Source organism: Aegilops tauschii, chromosome 5 (genome assembly GCF_002575655.3).
Source record: "Aegilops tauschii subsp. strangulata cultivar AL8/78 chromosome 5, Aet v6.0, whole genome shotgun sequence".
Classification (NCBI taxonomy): domain Eukaryota; kingdom Viridiplantae; phylum Streptophyta; class Magnoliopsida; order Poales; family Poaceae; genus Aegilops; species Aegilops tauschii.
The window spans coordinates 40,170,544-40,188,183 of NC_053039.3; the positions used below are offsets into that span (position 1 = coordinate 40,170,544).

The window sequence follows — 17,640 nt, forward strand, 5'->3', positions numbered from 1 at the left end:
GGGTGTGCGCCCACCTCGCCCGCAGGGTGTTCGGCGATTTGTCTGCCCGACCCGGCGATGGACTCGGACGACGAGGAGGCGCTCGCGGCGTTGCTGAGGAGGAAGCCGAAGCCGACATCCAGGAGCAGGAACATCTCATGGTGCTCGCCGCCCTCGCCGGCCTGCTTGTGAGCAATGAAAAGCCGCGGCGAGGTGGCTCGGCGCCGGGGCGGGTGAAAGCAAAGAACCGGCATCGTCTGGAAGGCTACTGCATACTCTACTTCGACTACTTCGCCGACGCTCCATTGCATGGCGAGAAAACATTTCGGCGCCGTTATCGGATGAGCCAAAAGCTTTTCCTCAGGATTGTGAATTCCATCCGGGAGCTCGACAACAACTTCAAGTGCAAGAAGGATTGCACCGGCACACTTGGATTCACCTCAATCCAGAAGTGCATGACAGCTATGAGGATGCTTGCATACAGAGCTCCCGGTGATTCACTCGACGACTATGGGCGCATGGCCGAGTCCACGACCATTGAGTGTTTCTACAAATTATGTAGGGCGGTGGTGGCAGTGTTTGGACCGCAATACTTGCGACCCAATGCTCAAGACACTGCTCGGATCCTAGCACAAAATGCAGCAAGAGGATTTCCTGGGATGCTTGAAGCATCGGCTGCATCCATTGGAAATGGAAGAACTGTCCATTTGCTTGGCATGGGTTGTACAAAGGCGCCAAAGACGGTTGCAGTGTGGTACTTGAGGCAGTGGCCACATAGGACCTCTGGATTTGGCACTGTTTCTTTGGGATGCCAGGAACTCACAATGACATCAACGTCCTGCAGTGCTCCCCTGTCTTTGCCAAGCTTGTTGAAGGTCATTCTCCTCCGGTGAACTTCGAGGTCAATGAGCGGCACTACAACAAGGGGTACTATCTAGCTGATGGCATCTATCCGAGATGGTTGACATTTGTGAAGACTATCTCAAACCCTATGCCAGGAGGCAAGAACACCTTCTTTGCGAAGGTTCAGGAGGTTTGCAGGAAGGATGTCAAGCGGGCATTTGGTGTGCTCCAATCTCGATTTGCTGTTGTCCGGTACCCTGCTCAGACCTGGTCGAAAGATCAAATGTGGGAGATCATGACTTGCTGTGTCATCTTGCACAGCATGATCATTGAGAGCGAGCAGGAAGAGCCAGTGTTTGACACAGAACCATATTACAGGCAGGGTCCTTTTGCCCAAGTTGATCACCAGCTACCGGCAACCTGGACTGCCTACCTCAATATGTGTCAGGAGATCCGAAACCCACAGGTGCATCAACAACTGCAACATGATCTGGTGGAGCACCTATGGAGGCTCAAGGGCGATGCCGGGAACAACGTGTGATGAAATATGAGTTTTTATTTGTTGAACTATATAATTTGTATTGAACTATTTGTTGTTGAACTATTTGATTTCTATTGATTTTCTGTGATGAACTATGGAGGCAGAAAATTATTTATGGAGAATTCACGCCGAACCGCGTCGAATATGGACCGATTCGCGCCGATATTGGGCCATTTTTCGACGAAAGTGGGCCGAATAATGGGCCGAAATCGGCGCCGGGGGGCGGCGACTGGGTGCCCAACCGCCCCCAGAGCCGATTTTGCCACCGGCTCGCCCCCAGGCAGCGATTTTTATGCCTCCTGGGGGGGGCCAACGGCTGGAGATGCTCTTAGGATTAAGCATATTCAAACACATTTTGCTTTGTGTGAACACTAAGGCCATCGCCGACGAGGGTGAGAAGGTGGATAAGCGGCAAGACAAATATGATGTGTCGCTAAAATAAAAAAGATAGACCTATTGTGGTCTCGAGTGATGGTTGTTGGGTTAGGAGCGTGCGTTATGTTTTTTGTTCCGTTGCAACGCACGGATTCTTTTCAGCAGTTTGCTGGATCATTAAAGAAAGAAAACAAGGTTGCCGGGCCGACAGGTCCGAGCCCGAGGCACGACGGGACCGTGCGATGCTGGTCTGACCCGGCGTAATAAGCATTGGGCGCGAATCAGATACGGAGGCAAATTAGTAAAAGTCAACGTCATTTCCGAATACGGAGGCCAGATACGGGGCTGGCTGCACAGATAAAAGGACGCCCGCTGGGAGGGCTCTGTTTCTTGTCTGTCCGTCCCTGCGTTCCGACCTCGCTGCCCGTCCACTTTCGACCTTCGCACCCGCGCCTTCGCCGCTCGCCGCTCGTCGCCTCTCCGGCCTACCCACCTCCCGTCAGGGTTTTGGTCCTAATCCTGGAAACCAATATCGTGGGTTGCTCCCCCCAGATCTCTGCCTCCGCGGCGAGTGGGGAATAAGAGGGAGCCGCCGCCGGCCGGCACCTCCGCTCCGCAGGTTGCCTCTGCTCTCTAATCCTAGTATTACTTTCCTCTTTGCCCCGCTGCGCCCCCACCTTTTTTTTAGTTACGGGTGGCAGAGCTAGTAAAGATGCGATTTTTCTGATGCACGCCACGCGACTTACTGATTCTAGTTTCAGACAAAATTCAGTTTACGCATACTTGCATTATTATCTCAAGTCCTTATTAACCCCCTCTTGTTCTCCAACGTTCCTCGATGTTCTTTTCAGCACTGGAATGGGGAACTATCTGACGAGTAGAATAACAGCAGAGAAGGATGCCCATGTCAAGCAGACATCGAAGAATCGCAATGGAAGGCCTGGCCTTAAATTTCATGACCTTCCAGAGGTATGTTAGTTTTGCCTTTCAACTTGACCCTCAGGGTAAATAGATTTCTCTACTTAAACTTGTCTTCTCCTTTTGCTCAAGGATGTACTGTGCACAATTTTATCGAAATTACCTGCAAAAGAGGCTGTTCGGACCAGTGTTTTGTCGAGTGACTGGAGATGTACATGGACAGCTTGCCCCAGACTAAGCTTTGGTGCCGACGATATTAGTAAGAATGTGAAGGGGAAACCTCAGCGCACCCAGATGTTCATCGACCATGTTAATGCGGTTTTGACCAAGCACAGCGGCAGGGCTCTTGACCAACTTGAGATTAAATTTATATTCGAGACCAAGCTTGTTGATTACCTCAATAATTGGATTAGATTTGCTATGTCAGCCCACACAAAGAGTCTAGCTTTTGATTTGGCGCCACCTAGCAATTTCCCGGAATATGGGGATCATTACAGATTCCCATTTGAACAATTTACAGACAACAAAAGTGTATCCTGCCTAGCCTGTCTTCAACTCAGCTTTGTACGTTTCGAACCACCTCCTACCAGTTTCATAGGTTTCCCAAACCTAAGAAAGCTTCATCTTCATGTAGTCAAGACCACTAGGCAGGATCTCGAGAGTGTCTTGTGCAGTTGCGTTAATCTTGAGTGGCTGAGCTTACTCAGATGCCATCTCAAGGATGAAATGAAGGTGGTTCGGCGGCCATTATCCCACCTGCGGTACTTGCATGTCGTGTACTGCGATATAACCAAGATAGAGTTCGATGCTCCAAATCTCTCCACCTTTGTTTATGATGGACCATACAGGCCTATTACCCTCCATCATGCTACGAAACTGGAAAATGTAAGATTTTGGTTCCGCGGTGCAGTTTTTCAGCATGCTACCGCTTCACTCCTCAATGGGCTACCAGATGTACAAAACCTGACATTGCAACTTGGAACGCAACGGCTAGAGGTATTTTATATTGTGACAACATTCGAGTTATGGTTTAGTTTGTCCCGCTAATCTTGCAATAACGTTTGCTGTTTTATCTTTCAGAGCCGGTGGACGTTAAATAGCCCTCGGGTGTTTTCTCACCTCAGGCATGCGCAGATACTTTTGATTATACATCGTGAAGATAGTGACAAAATCCTCTACTTGGTTTCTTTTCTGAGGGTTGCTCCATTCATTGAGAGGTTGGAAGTACATGTGAGTAATATTCTCAATCGTTTTTTCTTTTCCTTTGCAAGGTATTATTTTCAACCTGCATGTAGGTGGCAGCAAGAAACCCTACTAATCTTGATGACTTATGCAGTTTCATGGCCTTTATACTTTGTGGTTTGCAACCGATGGACCTTCGAGACAAGAAATACCGCCGTGTGAAGATAAATATGTGAATCTGAAGGACATGCGTGTTACAGGATTCAAAGGGGCAAGAGGCCAAGCTGAATTCCTCATGCATGCCGTTGAAAATGCTCCTGCAATAGAGGCCGTAACTGTATATACAGCTCAAAGGCTAACTGATGCTTGGGATCCAGAGGAACCAACCCCTAGACTAGATAGTGCCGCTCTTGATATGGTTAGAGGCCCTCTCCTTAAGAGACTCCCACCGAATGCAAAATTTTCACTTATTTAAGCCAGAACTGTATTTTTTTTGTATATATGTAGCTGCCGGAAGTAGATTAAATCTTACATTTAATTTCTCTTTAATTGTTAAACTGAGAGCAGCGTTGATTTACCCTTTTACGACTCGGGATGCTGCTTGTTTTCTCTATGGCTGATTCATTTAGGGATACAAAGGGGAAGTAGCACCAGGAGCGAATAACTACTACTACGAGTTTTGGGCTAGGAAAGTAGCCTTTGTACCTGCTCTTCAAGTGGTAGCCATCCACAAATATTATTGGCCCTGCATCCCTTAAGAAACCCTCTCTTGCAAGCATCATAGGACCAGTACAGTGATGTCAAATGGTCCTTTCAAAGCAGATCATCCTTCTCCTTGACCTTTGTAGTGCAGACAGTGAATTTGCTATCAGGGTTGTTCGTTCTCAATTCTTGGTCATAGTTCCGTAACTGGTTGTACTGTTGTGCTTCATCTTCATGGATTATATCAAGTGCCGCCTTCCTTGCCATGCCTAGTTTCATTTTGTTAGGCAACAACTTGAACTCTCTGCACTTTCTTCTGAAATGTTTTTTTTTACTATGAAGACAGTAGGAAAGGCTCCTACTGCATATATATTACTTTGTAATATGGATACAATTACATCTGGGTGTTACATACAGGTGGAGGTGGGGGTGATTACACCCAAAAGTTACAAAGTATTAGCAAGCAACTATTGGATGGAGTCTAAGAGTGCAGTAATAAATTGCACTTTGGAGGGCTGCACTCTATATCTAAGGTTGGAAAAATCCACCTTAAACCTCTGTTTCCAGGCTTCTACAGTAGGCTTGATCTTTCTGAAATGGTGATTGTTGCGTTCTTTCCATAAGCTGCAAGCTGACGTTAGGAAAATGTCCATCCATAGTTTGTGGGGTTGTGTGTTTTTCTGATGGCTTATCATTGCAAGTCTGTGATCATACATGTTCCAGTGGAAGCCAAGAGATCTCCAGCAGTCCTGACTGAAAGTGCATAGAAAAAATAGGTGCTCAACCGTTTCTTCAACGTGCTGGCCACACAGAAGGCAATCAAAATTGGTGCCAATGTTATAATGCCTCCTTTTGAGCATATTCCTGGTGTTGAGGCGGTCAGCAAGCAAGAACCTACCGAAGACCTTAATCTTGAGAATGCATTTGGCTTTCCACAACCAGCGGAAAGCTTCATGGGCGTGTACGTCCTTAAAGTAGAATTTGTAATATGAAGAGGTTGTGAAGGTATGCCCCCCCCCCCCCCCCCCCCCCCCACACACACAGCCATGTCTTGAGCAGCCACAGGAGCGATCGTGGCCACATCAGCTTGTAATTCTATTAGTTCATCACGAGCTTGTATAGAGAGGGGGAGGTGGAAAGTTTCATGCAAGTCTGCTGACGTCAGAAGCTCTTTCACGGAGATGTCTTCAGATATGGCGTAAGAGTAGGCTCTTGGATATGCATCAGCATAAATGATTTGATTCCAGTTATCCTTCCAGAAGAGAGCAGAAGACCCACTCCCGATTTTGATGCATGTAACACCCCGATAGGTCGGCATAAGCTGGATTAAATCTTTCCACCAGAAAGATCCACAAGAATCATGAGCGTGTGGGACTGTGTCGCCGTAGTAAGACTCCCAGATCAAGTGAACCCAAGGGATATCGTGTCCGTTGTAGAACTTGTGGAGGAACTTTAGGAGGAGAGCATCATTCTGTATCTTTAGGTTAATGACACCTAAACCCCCACTCTTCTTGGGTCTACAGACCATATCCCATGCAGCTAGCGAATTGCTCTTAATGCCATCGTCAGTCTTTTTTTGCCACAAACAGTGCCGTTTGATTTTGTCGAGTTGGGCCACAATTTTTGGGGGGGAGACGAATGGTGCCCATCGAGAACATGATTAGAGATGTGATCAACGAGTTCATGAGGGAAAGTTTTCTAGCGTACTGTTGGGAAACGTAGTAATTTCAAAAATTTCCTACGCACACGCAAGATCATGGTGATGCATAGCAACGAGAGGGGAGAGTGTGTCCACGTACCCTCGTAGACCGAAAGCGGAAGCATTAGAACAACGCAGTTGATGTAGTCGTACGTCTTCACGATCCGACCGATCCAAGTACCGAACACACGGCACCTCCGAGTTCAGCACACGTTCAGCTCGATGACGTCCCACGAACTCCGATCCAGCAGAGCGTCGAGGGAGAGTTCCGTCAGCACGACGGCGTGATGACGGTGATGATGATGCTACCGACGCAGGGCTTCGCCTAAGCACCGCTACGGTGCTACGATATGACCGAGGTGGATTATGGTGGAGGGGGGCACCGCACACGGCTAAGAGATCAATGATCAATTGTTGTGTCTCCAAGGGGTGCCCCCTCCCCGTATATAAAGGAGTGGAGGAGGGGGAGGGGCCGGTTTCCTATGGAGCGCCCCATGAGGAGTCCTACTCCCACCCCTGGGGGGTTCCGGTAACCCCCCGGTACTCCGGTATATGTCTGAAACCTCCCGAAACACTTCCTGTGTTCGAACATAGTCGTCCAATATATTGATCTTTACGTCTCGACCATTTAGAGACTCCTCGTCATGTCTGTGATCATATCCGGGACTCCGAACTACCTTCGGTACATCAAAACACTAAAACTCATAATACCGATCGTCACCGAACGTTAAGCGTGCGGACCCTACGGGTTCGAGAACTATGTAGACATGACCGAGACACGTCTCTGGTCAATAACCAATAGCGGAACCTGGATGCTCATATTGGTTCCTACATATTCTACGAAGATCTTTATCGGTCAAACCGCATAACAACATACGTTGTTCCCTTTGTCATCGGTATGTTACTTGCCCGAGATTCGATCGTTGGTATCTCAATACCTAGCTCAATCTTGTTACCGGCAAGTCTCTTTACTCATTCTGTAATGCATCATCCCGCAACTAACTCATTAGTTGTATTGCTTGCAAGGCTTATAGTGATGTGCATTACCGAGAGGGCCCAGAGATACCTCTCCGACAATCGGAGTGACAAATCCTAATCTCGATCTATGCCATCTCAACAAGTACCATCGAAGACACCTGTAGAGCACCTTTATAATCACCCAGTTACGTTGTGACGTTTGGTAGCACACAAAGTGTTTCTCCGGTAATCGGGAGTTGCATAATCTCATAGTCATAGGAACATGTATAAGTCATGAGGAAAGCAATAGCAGTAAACTAAAACGATCAAGTGCTAAGCTAACGGAATGGGTCAAGTCAATCACATCATTCTCCTAATGATGTGATCCCGTTTATCAAATGACAACTCATGTCTATGGTTAGGAAACTTAACCATCTTTGATCAACGAGCTAGTCTAATAGAGGCATACTAGTGACACTCTGTTTGTCTATGTATTCACACATGTATTATGTTTCCGGTTAATACAATTCTAGCATGAGTAATAAACATTTATCATGAAATAAGGAAATAAATAATAACTTTATTATTGCCTCTAGGGCATATTTCCTTCAGTCTCCCACTTGCACTAGAGTCAATAATCTAGATTACACAGTAATGATTCTAACACCCATGGAGCCTTGGTGTTGATCATGTTTTGCTCGTGAGAGAGGCTTAGTCAACGGGTCTGCAACATTCAGATCCGTATGTATCTTGCAAATCTCTATGTCTCCCACTTGGACTTGATCGCGGACGGAATTGAAGCGTCTCTTGATGTGTTTGGTTCTCTTGTGAAATCTGGATTCCTTTGCCAAGGCAATTGCACCAGTATTGTCACAAAAGATTTTCATTGGACCCGATGCACTAGGTATGACACCTAGATCGGATATGAACTCCTTCATCCAGACTCCTTCATTTGCTGCTTCCGAAGCAGCTATGTACTCCGCTTCACACGTAGATCCCGCGACGACGCTTTCTTTAGAACTGCTCCAACTGACAGCTCCACCATTCAATATAAACATTTATCCGGTTTGCGATTTAAAATCGTCCGGATCAGTGTCGAAGCTTGCATCGACGTAACCATTTACGACGAGCTCTTTGTCACCTCCATAAACGAGAAACATATCCTTATTCCTTTTCAGGTATTTCAGGATGTTCTTTACCGCTATCCAGTGATCCACTCCTGGATTACTTTCGTACCTCCCTGCTAAACTAATAGCAAGGCACACATCAGGTCTGGTACACAGCATTGCATACATGATAGAGCCTATGGCTGAAGCATAGGGAACAATTTTCATTTTCTCTCTATCTTCTGCAGTGGTCGGGCATTGAGTCTTACTCAACTTCACACCTTGTAACACAGGTAAGAACCCTTTCTTTGCCTGATCCATTTCGAACTTCTTCAAAACTTTGTCAAGGTATGTGCTTTGTGAATGTCGAATTAAGCGTCTTGATCTATCTCTATAGATCTTGATGCCCAATATATAAGCAGCTTCACCGAGGTCTTTCATTGAAAAACTCTTATTCAAGTATCCTTTTATGCTATCCAGAAATTCTATATCATTTCCAATCAACAATATGTCATCCACATATAGTATTAGAAATGCTACAGAGCTCCCACTCACTTTCTTGTAAATACAGGCTTCTCCAAAAGTCTGTATAAAACCATATGCTTTGATCACTATCAAAACGTTTATTCCAACTCCGAGATGCTTGCACCAGTCCATAAATGGATCGCTGGAGCTTGCACACTTTGTTAGCACCCTTTGGATCGATAAAACCTTCATGTTGCATCATATACAACTCTTCTTCCAGAAATCCATTCAGGAATGCAGTCTTCACATCCATTTGCCAAATTTCATAATCATAAAATGCGGCAATTGCTAACATGATTCGGACGGACTTAAGCATCGCTACTGGTGAGAAGGTATCATCGTAGTCAACTCCTTGAACTTGTCGAAAACCTTTCGCAACAAGTCGAGCTTTGTAGACAGTAACATTACCGTCAGCGTCAGTCTTCTTCTTGAAGATCCATTTATTCTCGATGGCTTGCCGATCATCGGGCAAGTCAACCAAAGTCCACAATTTGTTCTCATACATGGATCCCATCTCAGATTTCATGGCCTCAAGCCATTTTGTGGAATCTGGGCTCATCATCGCTTCCTCATAGTTCGTAGGTTCGTCATGGTCAAGTAACATGACCTCCAGAGCATGATTACCGTACCACTCTGGTGCGGATCTTACTTTGGTTGACCTACGAGGTTCGGTAGTAACTTGATCTGAAGTTTCATGATCATCATCATTAGCTTCCTCACTAATTGGTGTAGGTGTCATAGGAACCGGTTTCTGTGATGAACTACTTTCCAATAAGGGAGCAGGTACAGTTACCTCATCAAGTTCTACTTTCCTCCCACTCACTTCTTTCGAGAGAAACTCCTTCTCTAGAAAGGATCCATTCTTAGCAACAAATGTCTTGCCTTCGGATCTGTGATAGAAGGTTACCCAATAGTTTCATTTGGGTATCCTATGAAGACACATTTCTCCGATTTGGGTTTGAGCTTATCAGGTTGAAGCTTTTTCACATAAGCATCGCAACCCCAAACTTTAAGAAACGACAACTTTGGTTTCTTGCCAAACCACAGTTCATAAGGTGTCGTCTCAACGGATTTAGATGGTGCCCTATTTAACGTCAATGCAGTCGTCTCTAAAGCATAACCCCAAAATGATAGCGGTAAATTGGTAAGAGACATCATAGATCGCACCATATCCAGTAAAGTACGATTACGACGTTCGGACACACCATTACGCTGTGGTGTTCCGGGTGGCGTGAGTTGCGAAACTATTCCGCATTGTTTCAAATGAAGACCAAACTCGTAACTCAAATATTCTCCTCCACGATCAGATCGTAGAAACTTTATTTTCTTGTTACGATGATTTTCCACTTCACTCTGAAATTCTTTGAACTTTTCAAATGTTTCAGACTTATGTTTCATTAAGTAGATATACCCATATCTGCTCAAATCATCTGTGAAGGTGAGAAAATAACGATATCCGCCGCGAGCCTCAATATTCATTGGACCACATACATCAGTATGTATGATTTTCAACAAATCTGTTGCTCGCTCCATTGTTTCGGAGAACGGCGTTTTAGTCATCTTGCCCATGAGGCATGGTTAGCAAGTACCAAGTGATTCATAATCAAGTGATTCCAGAAGTCCATCAGTATGGAGTTTCTTCATGCGCTTTACACCAATATGACCCAAACGGCAGTGCCACAAATAAGTTGCACTATCATTATCAACTCTGCATCTTTTGGCTTCAACATTATGAATATGTGTATTACTACTACCGAGATTCAACACAAATAGACCACTTTTCAAGGGTGCATGACCATAAAAGATATTACTCATATAAATAGAACAGTCATTATTCTCAGATTTAAATGGATAACCGTCTCACATCAAACAAGATCCAGATATAATGTTCATGCTCAACGCTGGCACCAAATAACAATTATTCAGGTCTAAAATTAATCCCGAAGGTAGATGTAGAGGTAGCGTGCCGACGGCAATCACATCGACTTTGGAACCATTTCCCACGCGCATCGTCACCTCGTCCTTAGCCAATCTTCGCTCAATCCGTAGTCCCTGTTTCGAGTTGCAAATATTAGCAATAGAACCAGTACCAAATACCCAGGTGCTATTGCGAGCTTTAGTAAGGTACACATCAATAACATGTATATCACATATACCTTTGTTCACCTTGCCATCCTTCTTATCCGCCAAATACTTGGGGCAGTTCCGCTTCCAGTGACCAGTCTGTTTGCAGTAGAAGCACTCAGTCTCAGGCTTAGGTCCAGACTTGGGTTTCTTCTCTTGTGCAACAACTTGTTTTCTGTTCTTTTTGAAGTTCCCCTTCTTCTTCCCTTTACCCTTTTTCTTGAAACTGGTGGTCTTGTTGACCATCAACACTTGATGCTCCTTCTTGATTTCTACCTCCGCAGCCTTTAGCATTGCGAAGAGCTCGGGAATTGTCTTATCCATCCCTTGCATATTATAGTTCATCACGAAGCTCCTGTAGCTTGGTGGCAGTGATTGAAGAATTCTGTCAATGATACTATCATCCGGAAGATTAACTCCCAGTTGAATCAAGCGATTGTTATACCCAGACATTCTGAGTATATGTTCACTGACAGAACTATTCTCCTCCATCTTACAACTGTAGAACTTATTGGAGACTTCATATCTCTCAATCCGGGCATTTGCTTGAAATATTAACTTCAACTCGTGGAACATCTCATATGCTCCATGACGTTCAAAACGTCGTTGAAGTCCCGGTTCTAGGCCGTAAAGCATGGCACACTGAACTATCGAGTAGTCATCAGCTTTGCTTTGTCAGACGTTCATAACATCTGGTTCAGTTCCTGCAGCAGGTTTGGCACCTAGCGGTGCTTCCAGGACGTAATTCTTCTGTGCAGCAATGAGGATAATCCTCAAGTTACGGACCCAGTCCGTATAATTGCTACCATCATCTTTCAACTTTGCTTTCTCAAGGAACGCATTAAAATTCAACGGAACAACAGCACGGGCCATCTATCTACAACAACATAGACAAGCAAAATACTATCAGGTACTAAGTTCATGATAAATTTAAGTTCAATTAATCATATTACTTATGAACTCCCACTTAGATAGACATCCCTCTAATCATCTAAGTGATCACGTGATCCAAATCAACTAAACCATAACCGATCATCACGTGAAATGGAGTAGTTTTCAATGCTGAACATCACTATGTTGATCATATCTACTATATGATTCACGCTCGACCTTTCGGTCTCAGTGTTCCGAGGCCATATCTGCATATGCTAGGCTCGTCAAGTTTAACCCGAGTATTCTGCATGTGCAAAACTAGCTTGCACCCGTTGTACAAGAACGTTGAACTTATCACACCCGATCATCACGTGGTGTCTCGGCACGCCGAACTTTGGTAACAGTGCATACTCAGGGAGAACACTTGTACCTTGAAATTTTTAGTGAGAGATCATCTTATAATGCTACCGTCAATCAAAGTAGAATAAGATGCATAAAGGATAAACATCACATGCAATCAATATAAGTGATATGATATGGCCATCATCATCTTGTGCCTTTGATCTCCATCTCCAAAGCACCGTCATGATCACCATTGTCATCGGCGCGACACCTTGATCTCCATCGTAGCATCGTTGTCGTCTCGCCAACTATTGCTTCTACGACTATCTCTATCGCTTAGTGATAAAGTAAAGCAATTACATGGCGATTGCATTTCATACAATAAAACGACAACCATATGGCTCCTGCCAGTTGCCGATAACTCCGTTACAAAACATGATCATATCATACAATAAAATATAGCATCATGTCTTGACCATATCACATCACAACATGCCCTGCAAAAACAAGTTAGACGTCCTCTACTTTGTTGTTGCAAGTTTTACGTGGATGCTACGGGCTGAGCAAGAACCATTCTTACCTACGCATCAAAACCACAACGATATTTCACTACTAGGAAAAGGCCTACTAATGGCGCACCTAATTTGGCCATTAATGGCGCATTAGTGGTGCGCCATTAGTACCACGCCATTAGTATATTTTACTAATGGCGCACCACTGGTGCGCCATTAGTATCTGATATACTAATGGCGCACCCCAGATGCGCCATTAGTATATACAACAGTGCGCCATTGGTATGCCTCCCAGGGGGCCATCTATACCCAGGTGCTTTGGCATACTAATGGCGCACAACAACAGGATGCGCCATTAGTAACTTCGGCATACTAATGGCGCACTGTTTAGTGATGCGCCATTAGTATCCTTTGGCATACTAATGGCGCACTATGATGTGATGCGCCATTAGTATGAATATTAGGTTTTTTTTATTTTTTATTTTCTATTTTTTGCACAGGTTACAAAATGTATAATTGGACAAAATATAGACAGCACACATCAACAACAGATTCATCGAATACAATAGAAGATTAGTCTCTGAATACAATTCATCATTTTAGTCTCCGAATACAATTCATCATATTAGTCTCCGAATTGAAAAGACCGAACAAAGATAGAACATTATATTACAAGTCTCGAGACCGCGAGTTTGTCTTCACATTACAAGTCGATATCGATCATCTAAACTACCATCACATAGAAGAGAGCTGCGGTCATCACGATGAGCATCATCACGATGAAACTCGTCTTCATCCGGTTCCTCCAACGCTCCCTCCCCTCTCCCGCTAGATAGCGGGCGTATCTAGATTCGGCCTCGGCCCTAGTGGCGTACCCTTTGTAACTGTTACCACTGAATCGGTGAACCTGTCTCCGACACTCCTCCCAGTCGTCGTAGACTCCGGGAACCTTACCCTTGTACACGACATACCACGGCATCGCTATGCAGTAGCCAAACGAAACGTTAGTACCAATTCACAGACAATACATAATCAATATATAAGTATGCAACAGAACGATCGGAAGAGAAAAGCAAGACATTAATAGCATCGATTACATCTAAGTTTAACGACTCTCGAAACCAAAGAGACATACTACAAGTTCATTAAAGTTTAATTACAACATGAGCCAATCGATGTTTCAGAACTAGACACAGCATCACTGCTTTCGACTCGACTCAAGGGACCGGAGCGTGGATGAAGCCGCCGTCTATCGTGGGAGTCATGAAACAACGGGCGTTGTCAGCCTGCATTTGTAGGATTGTGTCGATGTCACTGTTGGACGGTTGATTTCTGAGGTAGAACTGCCCCGAGGTACGAAGGACATCTTGATGGATGATTTCCGCAAACTCCGACTGGATGCGAAAGAATTCTTGTCTGATGTCCGCGTCCTGGATTGCCGACACGCTCGCGGCCCAATCTTTGAGTCTACTCGGTAGCAGAAGTTGATGATGGTCCCGTACGATCGCCCGCATGTGATGGATGGCGTAGTAGGCACCCTTCTGACCGCCAGGCGGCTGCTTGACGCAGCAGAACGTCGTATTGTGGGAGAACACGTGCTTGTCGTACTTACGAATAGGCCTGGTGAAGGTGCCTCCAGATTTGACGTAGCCGGGGAGAACATCATCAAGAACCTTCTTGACATTTGTGTAGTCTACGTTCGACTGACGGTCCGGGTCGAAATACGTGGCCATGGAATATTTGGGGCTTAGGAGGATGAGCGTGCAGTGTGTGTCACTGCAGAAAACACGGAATGTTAAAAGAAAAATGATCGAAATCTAAGAATTCATATGTTACGGGGCGGTTGAGGGGAGGACTTACTCGGGAAAGTAAGGCACGAAGAAGTTATCCTTATCTTGGTTTGCCAGAATGACGCCTTCGAGGTAAGAACTCGCGACTTGCCGGTCCCCAGCGCTGCCCAAGATCTTGGCACGCATGTAGAAGGGGTCGACTATCACGATGTCCGGGGTCTTGTCGCGAATGATCCGCATCTCCATACTCAGCGAAAATAGCCGAACGAAGGTGTAGTGCAGCGGATGAAGGTTCAACATAGCGTGGATGTCATCAAATTGCAGGACGATCGTACCCCCGATGGAGTTATCCACAAAGCCCTTGCCCTCTGGCACCTTGGCCGCGGAAACCGGGTATGCCACATCCTTCTCTCCGAGACGCCGCTTCTCCAAAGAAAGAACACTGTCATGCAGACTCCGCATAGCACCGGTTGCAGCATCGAGCATATTTCTCGGTAGCATCGGCCTACCCGCCACATGCACCCTCCTCGAGATATCCCCAGTTCAAGGTGGCCCGTCCTGAGCACGGATCGTACTCGGTGCCGGCTGGCCCGCACCCTTGTTAGTCTTTCTTTTGCGTGCCTTCTTCTTCTCCTGTAACGGGACCGAGTTCTGCTCACAGACCGCCTTCTTGAGTGTGTTGGGGCTGATCATATTTCGCACCTCGCCTATCTGAGGCTCGGTGAAGTCGGCAGCTGGAGGCGTCTCCTGAGAGCTGAACTGCAGACGACGCCTGTTGCAACTTGGCTTCTCCGCGGTACCAGCTAGATCGCACACGTCTTTTGTTGGGTTGGGTTCTTGAGAAGGAGGCCCCATGAAGTCGCCACCGTACCCATGATCGGCAAAGTACTGATCGACGTTGGTAAATGTATCATCGTCGTCGTCGTTCTGATCCTGTGCCATATGCATGTTTGGATCCAGTGGCATAGGGATGTCCGGCACCGTTGCGGCGGTCTTGCCATGGGGCCGACTTGGCGCCGGCACGAATGGCGGTGTTGTCTTTGGGGTGGTGTCCCCCGCCCCCAAACGAATCTGGCTCTTCGGCCAAAGCAGGGGCCAGCTCAGGCAGGCGCTTAGGGTCATCACGTCATCATCGTCGGCCCCGATGGGTCGAATCGGAGGTAACAACTCGTCGCAGCCTGGCAGCACCCGAACCAGTTGAACCCTAAACAAGTTGGGTGGCATCTGGGTACCGTGGAACAAGGGGTTGCCCGGTTGAACGATTTTGCCCTTGGCGACATCGACCAACTCGTTGTTCACGAAGTGCAGGAGAGTGCACGGAACGTTGGCGGCGCCCTGCGAAAACATGTAGGGCGTTAGGGATGCCCAGTCAAAGGCAAGGAGATGAAGTCCTCGGCCGAGAGAGGCTTAATTAGTTACCGTGATGATGGCGTCGAGCTCGGCTAATGTCGAGGCACCGCCAACGGCGGGCGTGCAGTTGACGGAGGGGCCGCTTGCTGCAGAGGTGCCGGCCGGCGTACACCCGGGTGCATTAAGCTCCCGTGCCGGCGTCGGAGACACCAATGCCGCCTCCGCCGGAGACACCAATGGCCCCGCCATCGCGTTCTGCGAGTTGCTGGCCGTGAAGCTAGGAATCGGGGGCGGCCCCTGTTGGCCGCCCGCAATCCACGCACTAATCCCCTGGATCAAGGTAGGCACAATGGCGGTGATCGTCGCTCCGAGTTGTTGTTGCACTTGCTCTTGGACAATCTCCGGAATCCGCGCCACCTGTGCCCTGAGTTCTTGAACCTCGCGCGCCTGGCTTTCCGAGCTGGTCTTTTTCTCCTTTCGCCCACCAGTGTTATAGTATGACGACCATTTTGTCGACAAGCCTTTGCCGGCCACACGACCAGCTGACGTCGGCTTACTGAGCTTATCCTTGTTCTTCATTACATTCAACGCCCTATTTAGAGTGGTGTCCCAAGGGTTGCTCTTAGTCGACCCCGCGCTACTGCTTTCAGTCGCCTGCGGAAGGAATATGAACCATTTAGAAATTTGGCTTCATTAATTAGAATGCAACCATATGGAGCTGCGGGGGTGTATTCCTTACCAGAACAAGCTCAAGCGCCCTGGTCTTCGGATCCGTGGTAAGCTCCTTTGTTTTCGAGTCCTTCTTGTACTAGGCCCTGACAAAGTTCCTGGTCTGCTTGTCACCGTATTTATCGAAGAGGGGCGGTAGGCCTTGCTCGGCACGGTCCGCCTCCTCCTTGTCCCATATAGGCTCCGCCACTTCTGTAACCGCCGGGACCGAGTGTGTGTTCCCCTAAGTTCAGCTCCCACATTTCTTTCCCCCACTTACTTGATTCGGAGTTTGCGGTGCTCGAGCAATTGATCTTGAAGTCGTTGTAGTCATCTTCGGTGATCGAAGGATATTTCTCCTTGATCTTCTCATAACTCTCACCTTTCTCGATCATTCTCTTCACATTGCTTTTCCAAGTAGACAGGGCCTTGCTCATCTTCGTGAGGGCAGCATTGTTCACTTTATTCCCTTTGAGGCTTGTGTTTTCAAATTCAGCGGGGAACTTGTATCGTTCGTGCAGCTTCGTGAAGAGGAGGTTGCGCAAATTCCCTCGGTCAGGATGCCTCAGGTTCTCGGTGTTGATCGAGACGGTGCTCCGGAGAATGCACCCGAGCTGAAGCGAGTACCCCTTGACTATTCGTTCGGGCACCGTTGGATTCCCGTCGGAGTCCACTTCAGTAACTTCCTCCTTGAGGGTGCGGAGCACGGTCGGGTGCCGGTCCTTCCGTTGCCTCTTCGGTTGGCTGCCATCTGTGCGTGCGCCGCCATCATCAGTGGTGGCATCCTCGGCGGCACCATCAGTGGTGGCATCAGTGGGGTCATCCTCGGCGGTACCATCAGTGGTCTCAGGATCGGTGGGGAAGGCGGCGTCCTCATACAAGTGAGGTTGTTCCTCCATCTCCTGGGACAGCTTCCAGAATGCCTTGACGCCCGAACCCCCGGCCTCATCGTTGTTGGCCATGTTTCTCTCTAAATAGGAACAAAGTTTGGTCAAAAAGTTGGTTATTGTCAAGGAACAAGATCATGGTCTCATCATTTAGGGTTTGTCGACACCGAGGCATCCTAAAAGCTAAGCTTTTATCATTGAGGGTTTTTCGACGCCGAGGCACCCTA

At 47.0% G+C, this 17,640-nt stretch overlaps 1 protein-coding gene across 1 annotated transcript; it reads left to right on the forward strand.

Moving 5' to 3' along the window:
- The first annotated feature begins 2,081 nt into the window (after window positions 1-2,081).
- Window positions 2,082-4,423, forward strand: LOC109774389 (F-box/FBD/LRR-repeat protein At1g13570). The gene is made up of 5 exons (XM_020333103.4): window positions 2,082-2,357; window positions 2,590-2,707; window positions 2,789-3,652; window positions 3,737-3,886; window positions 3,993-4,423. The coding sequence occupies exons 2-5, from the start codon at window positions 2,597-2,599 to the stop codon at window positions 4,311-4,313; spliced, it is 1,446 nt and encodes a 481-aa protein (XP_020188692.1). The 5' UTR covers window positions 2,082-2,357; window positions 2,590-2,596; the 3' UTR covers window positions 4,314-4,423.
- The last annotated feature ends 13,217 nt before the right edge of the window (window positions 4,424-17,640 follow it).